At 27.5% G+C, this 12,659-nt stretch overlaps 1 protein-coding gene across 4 annotated transcripts in view; it reads right to left on the bottom strand.

Annotated features, from left to right (window-relative positions):
- Positions 1–12,659, bottom strand: part of LOC112603638 (rho GTPase-activating protein conundrum) — a 63,090-nt gene that overhangs the window by 17,816 nt on the left and 32,615 nt on the right. For 3 of the 4 annotated variants that reach the window (XM_025352318.1, XM_025352320.1, XM_025352321.1), the window contains one exon: positions 9,079–9,228. In XM_025352318.1, coding sequence (XP_025208103.1) covers positions 9,079–9,084 — 6 coding nt within the window. In that variant the 5' untranslated portion in view covers positions 9,085–9,228. Of the gene's footprint in view, positions 1–9,078; positions 9,229–12,295; positions 12,463–12,659 lie in introns of those variants that run through there. The other variant, XM_025352319.1, reaches the window with a different exon arrangement.

A 12,659-nucleotide genomic window follows, 5' to 3' on the forward strand; every position in this document is an offset into this window, starting at 1 on the left:
GTATTTCTTAAGGCTTGCACAGCTTGGTTTGCTATAATATGATTGCCTTTGTATACATGTATAATGTAGTTAAATGTACTTTACAGTTGGATATATTGTACGCTCGGCTAACTCGAGGGCGGAGACCGTCGATTGCTTTCCGCAAAGTAACTTGACTGAGGAAGCATCTACCGTGGTATGACAATCACGACGGGAGGCATGTGATGTTATTTTAAGAGAACGCCGCACCCGCATGTGTTGTCTCTGCCTTACATACATACAACATAGGAAATTTTCGTTCAACAGAATCTATTTTATGTTGTTAGCTTTAACATTAGAGTAAATTAACTTATTATCAAATTTAAATGTAAACATTTTATCTAGGCAACGACATAGGCTTATATATATATAATATTATAATTTTAAAGTGAGTTATGAGCATTTTAAAGTTTCATTATAATATTATAATATATAACTATATTTCAGCTGAAAAATAAAATCCTATGTCATTGCCTAGATAAAATTCTTAACTTTAAGTTTGATAATATGTAAATTTATTCTAATGTTAAAAATAAACAATATAAAACAGATTCTGCAGAACGAAAATTTGCTATGTTGTATGTATGTATGACAGAGATTACACACGGATGCGGCGTCCTCTTGATCATACCTATAGCAATGATAATTATGGAGGGAGACCTGGGAAAAGCTGATAGATTAATTTTAAGTGTATAAAAAAAAAAAAAAAATAACTTAACTATTATTTTAAAAACTAATTTTAAATATAACCATAATTTAAATTTCTCTAATTTATTTTTTGTAAATTAATTAATAAAATATAAAAAATTTGAAAAAGTGGAATTTTATTTATTTTGCCCTGGCATCTGGGAAAACGGTATACAATGAGATAAATAAATAAATAATAATTTATACTAATAAATTTGAAAATTGTATAATATTAATGCAAACTAATTAATAAATCAACTCATAATCAAAAAACAACATTTTTAAATAAAATATTTAATTCTTCATAATAGCCATCAATTTTGAGTGCAGATTTATATGCATTAAAAACTAACTAAATATGAGCTAAAAAAATCTTAAATATGTATAAATAGGCGCATGTAAATTCCACTGAGTGGGACTTTTAGACCATTTTTCATGTAAATTCCACAGATTTGTTTTTTTTACTTAAAAAAATTTAAATTCCATCGGTACAATTGTTTTACCTGAGAAAAAAATGTAAATTCCACTGGTACATTTTTATTTTTATTTAGATATATGGGATTTACCCTTTTACATTTGTGATAAATTAATTAGTATTACTGTATATGTGTGATATAAAATTATTACACATGCAATAATAATAAAACAATAGTAAGCAATAATAATAATAAGTTACAATAGATAATAGGTACATAATTTATGTACAGATTTCTTATTTATACATAGTTAATAAATTAAAAATTTAGATACTTAGGTATGTCATTTTTTAAACAAATTTAAAAAAAATATGTAATAATTAATAATGATCACTAGTTAGTAATTACTTACTTTACCATCATTGGAATTAACATGTTTTCAGATCAAAAATACGTACCGGTGGAAATTACATTTTTTTTTTCAGATCAAAAATACGTACCGGTGGAATTCGCATGTTTTAAATTCAACCCTAAAATTGATTACCAATAAATCGGTAGAATTTACAATCGCCCGTATAAATATATGCACTAAAATGTTAAAATATACACGAAAAATAAAAAAATATGCATACAAGAATTATTTTTTGAACAATAGGTAGTGAAATAATGTCAATGTTCAACCATGGCCGTAATCGATATTTTCTTATCTTGATATACGTATTTTATTTTTCCGATTATTGGTCTAAGGCCATATTTGGGAAAACCATGTATATTTATTAATTTATTTTGATATTTATTGAAACTATAAAAATATAATTTTTTTTTTTAAATATTTTTATAGACAATAGTTTATATTTAAAAAATTTCTAAAAAAAATATTAAAAGATGAAATATGCAAAAATATGCACAAAAAAGTTTCATTTTTTAAACCATTATGTTATGAAACAAAGTTTGTGCTCACTTAGCATATCATACGATTAACCAGAATAAATATGCAAATGCATACAAATCTGTTCTTTACTCATTATCATAAAATAATAAACTAAGTTTAAAACAGCTAATTTATAAATATTATTAAAAAAGCTTAAATTTTTATCTTTTATTTTTTTACGAATTCATACTATTTTAAATAAACCATTTTTTTTTTGTTTGGCGAATTTAAACGTGTGAATGATATTAATTTATTATCCTCGTATTACCAATTTAAATGCTCAATAATATTTAACCCTCAATATTGAAAAAATTATCATTCACTTTACCCAGGTCTTCTTTACAACGTTGCTTTATGGCCGTGTATGGCATATTCGTGTATAATTATATAATAAACAAGGTCCGTTTGTTGATCTCTAGTATGCAGTAAAAAATATTAAATTATTTGTGTACGTATATAATGTATTATACTCGTTGATTGGTGCACAACGAGGTGCCCATACTGTGCAAAAAATTGAATTCTGATCGGGTTTCCCTCGAGCAATACTACAAATTCGGTGCAGTACAAACGCATTGCGATAAGATAGCCAGGAAACCTCGGAATTGTTTATTGGTTACTTGTATGGATGATATTGTTTTAGAAACAGCTACGAATGAGTCAATTGATCGGATTCGTGAAATGTATTGTTAACGTTTATTTGCCCGTGGCAATATTATACTATTTATACTATAACACTATGATGCGTCACCATCTAACCACCTTATTATAGTTTGAATAGTAAAAATGTAATTTTCCTAGTTTGTAGGTAGCGTTCGAAATATAAATATATAATAAAATGAAATAAAACTATATGAATTCATATAACTGCTATTCAATAAACAGAAAATTAAAAAAAAAAAAAATGCAGCACATAAGCTAGACTACTGAACATATACTATTTATACTCGTACATGAAATTTATTTGTTAAAATAAAGCATTGCACAAGTTTACTATTTGCTATGACTGAGGATAATTTTTAGCGTGGTGAAAGAGGTTTCACGGTAGAAATTTTTTGGGGTGGGTAGTTGGATACATTATTATAAGCAATTATACAACATAAAAATTATATTTAGTTATGATAAATTTATCTATATCACAAAACAATTTTTTTTTTTGATATTTATTTTTTTTAATTTTTCTTTTTATTTAATTGCATTAAGTAAAATATTATAACATAATTACTAAGCGCATAGTAGGAAAAATTATCCAAATTATATAAAATATAATATCAAGGGACATTCATAAACCATTTACATTTGTAAATGAACGATATAAATATTACTATGAATTACGAGTATAATCACATTGAATATCTATAAGATATTGGTCGTGTTATTACAGAAGTAAAAAATACATTTTCTTTCGATAAATCAAAAAACCCTATGGCCGTAATTTATTCGAAATTGTTCATACTTCATTAAGACATTGTATATCAGTACAAATCATCCGATAAAATGTATATTGGGTTCAATGAAACTTTTGCCATAGCTCAGTAAGTTAGGTATCATAGGTACCTATTATTTTAAAACCACTCGGTGTCTATTGAAAATTTTTTTTTCAAGGAATATTATAGAAAACGACTTCCAATTTAAATTTGCTTAAAAGACCAGTAAGAAGTAAACAAATTTGGTGTAACAAAAACTAGTAGTAAAACAACATGACACAGATTCCTTCAATTTGTATAACTGTGGGTATAGAATAATCGGAATAGAAGTTGAAAAAATTATGTGTACTCGAAGGTACAAATCGATTTTTAAACTAGTTTTATGAAGTATAAAAACATTTCGTTTGTTGGTTTACCGTTGAGATACTAGATATACTAAAGTGATTTTTGTAAGTATCATTATAATAAATTATTTTTCAATTTTTATAAAAAAGAAAAAAATGAATTAAATAAAATCATATTAACTCCAAGTTAAAATATCTAACAAGTTCTAAAGTAAACTGTGAATCTGTGATGTTTATAGAGTGTTTACAAATCAAAATTTTATATTAAAAGTGAAAATTACAACATGGTTTAAGATTTAATTGAAATAATTAACACCATTATGAAAATTAAGATAGTTTCTTAGAAATAACTCATGTTATAATATTAATAATGGTAATAAGATAATTATAGTGTCTAGTCTTAAGTATACGTACACGTAAATCTGCAGTATACAAGTATTGCCGCATTGAATTTAAGTATGAATATAATTTAAATTACAAGAGGAACTCAACGTATTATACATAATAATATACATATACGGATGCAAAATGCAAAAATAAATAAGAAAATTTAAAATTTAAAATCATGATATTAAAAAAAAAAAAAAAAAAAAAAAAACTATAAAACTGTTTAACCTACATTTTGTTTACTAACACTGTATAATATGCTTAGTAATATTATGCATGTAATCATTTGGATAATATATTTTTATTTAGTGCTCTGTTAGTAAATATATGGAAAAAAATTTAAAAAACTTAAATTATTTATTTATTTTTTAAAATGTTTATTGTGTACATTAATGTATAAACAATAATAATATGATTTGCTTAGATAACCTTTTTTAAAAAAAATAAATGTATTCAAGTAAAACTACGCGATTATGTTGACTACATCGAAAACAGACGTTAATAACACGTTAATAGATCCGTATATACGTTTATCCGTTATGCAATTTAAATGACATCAGCTAAAAACTGCAACACGCGCGTGTACTTCGCGGGATTAACAATGAAAACAATATCACAATTGATGTTTAAAAGCATAAATGTAGGTAGTTTAGTTTACGGATGGATGATTAGAAGATAGTTATTATGTGTATGCGTTTAATAAAAAAGTATGCATACTAAAAATTATGTTACGAGTATTTAAGATCTCCCTATTAGTTTTAGAATATGTAAAAAATAAATCGTTTATCATTCATTTAAAAATATAGACTAAAAACTGTTCATTTTCAATCAAACCAATAATTTAATTTAACTGTATTATTATTTATTGTATCAGAGCCAATCTTAAAAAAATAATGTATCGAAAAAAAATATCTTAATTTTACTAGGAATTCAATGAGAATTTAATTTAATTTTTTAATTAACCTAAATAATTAAATATTTTTTTGGTTCGCTGAAAGTTTGTATAGGTACATGATAGGAAATGCGTATATTGTTTTATTATAATATTATGATTAGCATTCGACTTAGATAGTTTATGATATGTTAGAAATGTTTATCAACATAAACGATGCTTGTAAAAACACTGCTTGGAATAAACAGTACCTATTTAAAATATGAACGTTTACATAACACAAATTATGTCCTTAAGTCTTAACTAGCTAGAAGTTCTTTGGACGAACTTAATGATCTTAGGAAATCATAGGTATAATAATTAGGTTATTGGTTTAGGTGAATACCACTGAGGATCATAATTGTCTAGTTGCATTACGAATTATGCCTGGAGGGCTTACTTATTTAACTCCAATAAAAGTATCAATATCGACAGATTACAGACCTACCAAATTATTCAAAATTTTTAACTATCAAACATACATATAATAACCCATACTTAACCGATCTGATATGCTCATTTTTTACAATGGTTCCGGTATGTGATCTACCGGTCGCTATAACAATAAAAAATTAAATACAACGTATTAACGAATAAACGGGTATATTAGAAACAATCAACACTTAATTGCAAGCGGATACATTTTTTATTAATGAGATAAGTCAAATCACTGCCGGAAGTTTATTACGTCAAATTATTTAAGTGCAAATACCACTAGAAAAACTTCATAGAACCGATATACTATATAGCAAATACTCACCGGAGAGAGAAAATCTTCGGTTACAATAATTTTTATAAATAACTGAGAGTTTCTAAAAGCAAGAAAGGCATTCAAAAGCGTTACAAACCAACAATACTGCTATAGCATGATTATCCCTCAATATTTTAATAAATATTAATGGAAATATTATGAATAACAAGAGTCATAAAAGTCTCTTTCGAGATCAAAACGTTCCATTGACAAAGTTTAAGTTACTGTCGATATCATCGGTATCAATATTAGGTATATATTATTATTTGTAAATAGCATATTGGATGAATACCTTTAAAATTGTTTTTCTACATAAATTATAAATAAAAAACAATTTTAATTATAAATAAAATTATTTAGTGTTGTTTTTAATTACTTATATGATTGAGTAATATACTAATTTAATAGTAAAAAGTATGAATGCATGACGCATACCGGAACAACGGCTGTTTTTAAAACTTATTTGCCTACAACCTCTTTATACGATAGATGTTTATTTGTCGATTCGAAAATAATAATATTATTGCCATATTTTGTCATCATTTGGCGGCGTAGAAGCATTACAAATACAGGATTAATATTACATACGCAATACATTTCATATTATATTAGGTATTTATTGGCACACTTAAATATTTGCGCATGTGCATAATATATTATTGTAATTATTCGAAGAATGCTATTATAATATGTATTTCTGTTATCAGTTTATGTTCACATCAAGTAGTTATACTGTATTTAATATTTAAGTTGAAACAATATATTATGACGATGGCAAAGAAGGGTGTGTTGTTGCGGCGCGTAAATTTGAAGCGAAACCGTCGTCGCCGGAGGGAAGTGGTGGCCGGTGATCTAGTGTTTTTGTCAGTGGTGTGACTGAGGAAGGGGTGATGGGTGGAAGGAAAAAAGGAGCAATATCAGTGTTTTTGGATAGCGGCAACGAACATGTTTGCCTTGAGATGGACCCAGCGAGAAAACGACCAGACGAAAACAGCATATGTGTGCTGCCTGTACAGGATCCCCCTCCTTGCCACTCCGCAACATCGATCATTCTCCGGACGCGAAAATACCCACGTTGCCGATTCTACAGTATCGATATTTATTATTTAGTACCTGGGCGGCTAGGCGTCCGCATATTTTAATATGCATCCTACTTCGATGTATACAATAAAATATAATAATATCATTAATACTTAAATAATACAATAGGTAACATATTATCGTAGGAATACGACCGCGACGTATCAGTACCATAGAGCTCTCTGGCTGTCGGAAATACTATCGTTAGAATATAATATTGAATATACACCGATGATTATTAATAATATTATTCTAATAACCGCTGTTATCGTTTCCGACGTCCCAAAGACGTTTCCGTTAAAGTTGCGCCACCGATCGGCAACATGATTTATCGATCGCTTTTGTTTCGAATGCGCTGGTGGCTGGCGACCTCCCCAGCCACGATAGATCTTCGCCTGCCAAATCTCATTATATTATTATGTTCACGGATATTACAACAAACGCCTACCACGCGTCGAATGCATATTAAAACATATGATACGGCTTGTAAGTTGTACACAAACTGCAGTTGTACATAATAATATGTATATATATATATTATTATTATTATTATTATTGTTATTGTATGCGCAATGCGTCGTGTAGGTACTATATACATACATAGCCCGACATAGGCCATATAGGCGTGTAGGTACTCGATGCTCATTAAGGGACACCGCCGAGTCGGTTCGTTCGTTTTATTATCCATTAATATTGTTATCGTTTTGTGCTTTTGTATAATATTATTTACTTGTTACCCGCCAACGCCGACCATTAATCGCTGTACACTCGCCATGTCGAAACACGGTCCGGTGACGACATTTTTTTTGTCCTATACTCTTTTTGCCGGAGAGCGTTTCAAAAAATTAATTGACTGGTAACTGATTGCAATATATATAAATATCATGTAATAAACCGTGTACCGTATCAGCACAACGCGAATATACATTAAGTATATGTTATAAAGATACGCTGTAAGAATATGCACACTTAGAGAAACGCGTTAATTATCGTAACATCGTATAAATCATATACAACACAGGCTGATTCTTTTTGACTAAAAACATCGATTTTATCCGTAGAATTGAATAATTAAATTACATAATGCCCAGTAAATTATTTATTACATAATTTGATTCTTCAATAACATTAATTGAGACTTAGATATGGTCGAGGGATGAAATCCCTTGTATGTTTGCTCCACTAATCACTATGCTCATCTATTAAAACTTTAAATACTTATTTATAAAAAGGGTTTGATGTTCTAATGTTAGTAGTAGGCGGCAAAAATATACAAAATAGGATTGAAGGTTAGTTTACAACAAAATCTTTAATATTTTTTCTAAGGTTTTCGCAATATTATTCAACATGCATTTATAGGACTCAGTCTGCATGTTTCTTATATTGTGCAATTATTGATTATGATAGAAGATTTAAACTTGATTATATTACTTTCAATTTTTCTATACGTTTGCCGTCTGGAAGCTTTTAAAAATATATTTTTAACTGTGATGATTAATTAATTAAATTTAAAAAAATAGTTATCATAGTTTTTCTAATGTAAAAGTAAATTTTTTCTTACAATATAATAATATTTATTCAACAAAAATATTAAGTTATTACTATGAAAAAAATGATGCTCTCTATAAATCTATAAAATAGGACAAAAATATGTATCGACGATGAAATATTATGTGAAATAAATTTAAATCGGCTAATTTTATCTATAAATTTAAGGATGTATTTACCATATTTCAAAGCTAATAAAGCATAAATTAACTTTACATTAATAGCTTTTTTAATATTAATTATTATTCATACAATATGATATGTTACTATTTTCAAAAATTAAATTAAAATATAGGTTAATATTAAAAAAAGTATAATATATTTACGTACAATAATTACCACAAATTACGATAACAAATAATTAAAACCAAATTTGCTAGCAAAAAATACTGTGTAAAATTTTATACTTTATAATTATATTTTAAACTATATAATACTTGATATAGAATGCGTTAATACAAGAGTTTTAATTCATTTAATTATTTAAAAAATCATTTTAAAACAAATAATTTTTAGTCTTAAAATATAATTAGTTTTAAAAATTAAATAATATTATCTTACCTTCATTAGATTCAACTTAATTGATGGAATATTGAAGTCGAGCTTCTAAAATAATGATTAGTGACTGAAAGATAAGAATCAAAGCTTTTTATGAATACATTTATGATTCAAAAAATGATCGATAACTGATTTATTTCTCCTCATCGTCAACTAAAAAAAAAATAAATTATACAATATATTAATTTTTTATTATAAGAATAGCACTTATTTAAATAATAATAATTTTGTTATAACTTTATTATTATTAAAAATAATATTTTTTGTCAAAATTTTCATCGTTAACATATTACATATTTTATTATATTTTTATCTATTTGTAATAGTTAAATAGTTGAATTAATAAAGATACACACAAATTATTATGCAATTCGTATGTGATGGTACACTAGTTCTGAGGTAACGTATAGTGAGTACATGACCTTATAATTTATCGTTTTTGAAAAATAATATGGTAGCAGAGACTTATAGGTACTATATATAAAAAAAATGTATTGATCTAATAGGATAGACTCTTCCTGGGTGGCAAATAAAATAGATGATGATTTAATTTTCTATCAGATAACCAGCATAAAATAATGATCACTATAAAAATAATGAATGAAAAATGTAATAATCATCCCTTAAAAAAAATCAAACTAATTACTTATATTATAAAATACTATATAATTATATTAGGTTTTAAACAAATTGATAAACGAGATTATTTTATTGAGATTATAATCTATATAAGTAGAAAATTAAATGGGATATAAATCATTGACCTAACTCAAGGAAAAAATTAAGTTTATAGTTTTTAATAGACGTTAAAAAAAATATCAGTCAGATACGGTAAAATCAAGTTTGAGAATATCTATTCGTCAAAATCAATTACACTAACTTAATAGATGTATAAAAGAAAATCCAATTATACACCAACGAACGGGTAGTAAAAATGTGAATCTATATTGGTTGAAATGAAAAAAAAAAAACGATAACGAAAACGTTATAGAAAACGTACTACTAAATTATTACATAAAATGTAAAATTCAGAACTGTATATTAATATTTAATACAGATAGGAGTATGTAGGCTAAACTGAGATAGGCACCAGGTATGGGTTTATATATTTATTCTATTATATAAGAATACAAGACCACAATTTGAACATTGTAATAACTAAAAATGTTCTAAATATATAATATGCATTTATAATAATATGTAACGTCGCGTCAAACTTTTACATAATAATATTATATGCGAAGAGGTATACACGAGTTTGAATAATATAGTGAGAGAGACATTAAAACATAAACGAAATCCATAACGCTGTGAGCAAGCAATGTTTAATGTTGTGTTGCGTTGAATGAAATAGCATAATAATATAATGTTGTAAAACGCATCCTACTGCAGTACAGTAACGTTATATACTCGTCGGCTGAATCTTCGTAATTAACAGTAACGACGATATAATACACGAAAAGTACAAATTTTTATATGGACCGTTTAACGCGCTTTTGAAATAACAAAAAAATAAAAAACTTAAACCGAAACGCCTTTTCTCTATACTCATCTGTCTGCGCGATCCACGACTGCACACGGTTCACACGGACGAGAGGAAAAGTAAATATGTATTAACGAATGCATGTACGAAACACGTGTATAGTAGTATATAATATGTTTATAATAGTAAAAATAATGATTAAATAGTATAATACACGATAAACACGGTGTGCCATTTTAGGTATAATGTATGCGAGCGCACGGTGTCGGCACACACGTCCGCGAAAATTTCTCCGGTTTCACGGTAATCCCGTGGAGAGTGAACGCGGTGCTCAGCGTTATGCGAAAAACCACGGTACAGAACCACAACACTGGTATATTTATACAATAATATTATGTTATACTCGTCTGCAGTGCAAACAATAGAGGATGAAGGAAAAAAGAAAAATCACGAATCGTACATCATATTACAATCATATTATGTATAAAGTATTTATAGGTATAACATAATATTATAACACGGTTCGTAAATTGTCAAAAAAAAAATAAAAAAAAATACATATATAATAATAATAGTAAAACACCGACGGAAATGTGATCGATCATAACTAAAAAATTATTATACGCTATTGCTATATTATCGTTATTACTGTACCATAGGCATGCAAAGGATATTGAAATATTACTTTTATACCTGTGATTACTGTACACGTCATATTATTATAGGTACGTAAGGCGCGGTGAGGTTTTCGCGGCTCGACGTTTATGTGGAACAACCACACACGAGGCGATGTAGAAAAGCGAAAGTCAGCAGCGGCCAGAAGATTCTTCTGTAACACGATGTCGATTCGGATATTTGGCCCGCGGTGTGTATGTATGTGTGTGTGTGTGTGTGTGTGTGTGTGTGTGTGTGTGTGTGTGTGTGGTGTACACCCATTACCCCAATAAATTAAATATTATTATTTTGAGGATGACAAAACTCGACGAATCCGCGACCGAAACGATGTCCCCGAAGGCGAATTTCGCAAAACGCACACACATAATGATAATATATTACATGATATCTGTGCACACTGCACTGACAAATACGATACAATTATGTATGTGTGACTGTGTGAGTGAGTAAAACACGTAGGCAGGTGTATTATATAGGTACGTATTCCACGCCTCGACAGTTCGTATAATATAATAATACGGTAATAGCCACTTATCCACTTGTGAGATGTCCGAATATTCCGTTCGATTAGGTATGAAATATTATTATTATTATTATTATTTAAAAGTTATGATGTCTTCTAGGTAGTAAAACCATCACGCGTACACCAACAATACTCTATTCGGCCACTACGGGTCGACAGCATATGATACGGTAAGTACTAACTGTTATTATTAACTATTAATTATTATTATAATTTAGATTTTAGTTAATATGCGTTTTCGGGTCGTTGTAGATTGTCTCCTCTTTCGTAAGGCTTTCGTTGTTTATATTGTTGACGGTCAAAAATAATGAACTAGACACAAAAACGTAATATAAGTAGGTGCTATAATATTGCGTATATTACAAAATTGTATATTTTGCAATAAACGAATATTAATATGTAACCAACGAGAAATACATCGCAAATCACACCATTTTGAGTAACAACAAGAAAAAAAAAAGTGACTTAGAATTTTTACAAGTATATAGTACTTATATTATATTAAAACCTAACGTAAGTATATCATTAGAGAAACTCACTTGTAAATCTTTAAATTGACCATTTGTATTTTCTTTAGACGTCCATTTGTGTTTTATTTTCGACATAGCTATTAATTTTCAAAATTGATTAGATTTGGACAAAATAGTTCTATTATTTAAATTTAACGATTATACTGAAGTAAAATCATGTGTGATACGTTGTAAATCATTTTATATATTATAAGTACTTAATAAATAATACAAGAAGAAAAATGTATTATAGCATGTAAATTAAAATTTTATTTTTTGGTAATAAACTACAGTCAATACGAATCAAAGACTAAAACCTTATATAGGTACATAATATTAATATAGGTACCGCAAGTATGTAATTTCCAAACTATAGATTTATCTAAGCTCTTTG

The sequence above is a fragment of the Melanaphis sacchari genome, unplaced genomic scaffold (genome assembly GCF_002803265.2).
Source record: "Melanaphis sacchari strain LSU unplaced genomic scaffold, SCAv2.0 Contig10_pilon_pilon, whole genome shotgun sequence".
Classification (NCBI taxonomy): domain Eukaryota; kingdom Metazoa; phylum Arthropoda; class Insecta; order Hemiptera; family Aphididae; genus Melanaphis; species Melanaphis sacchari.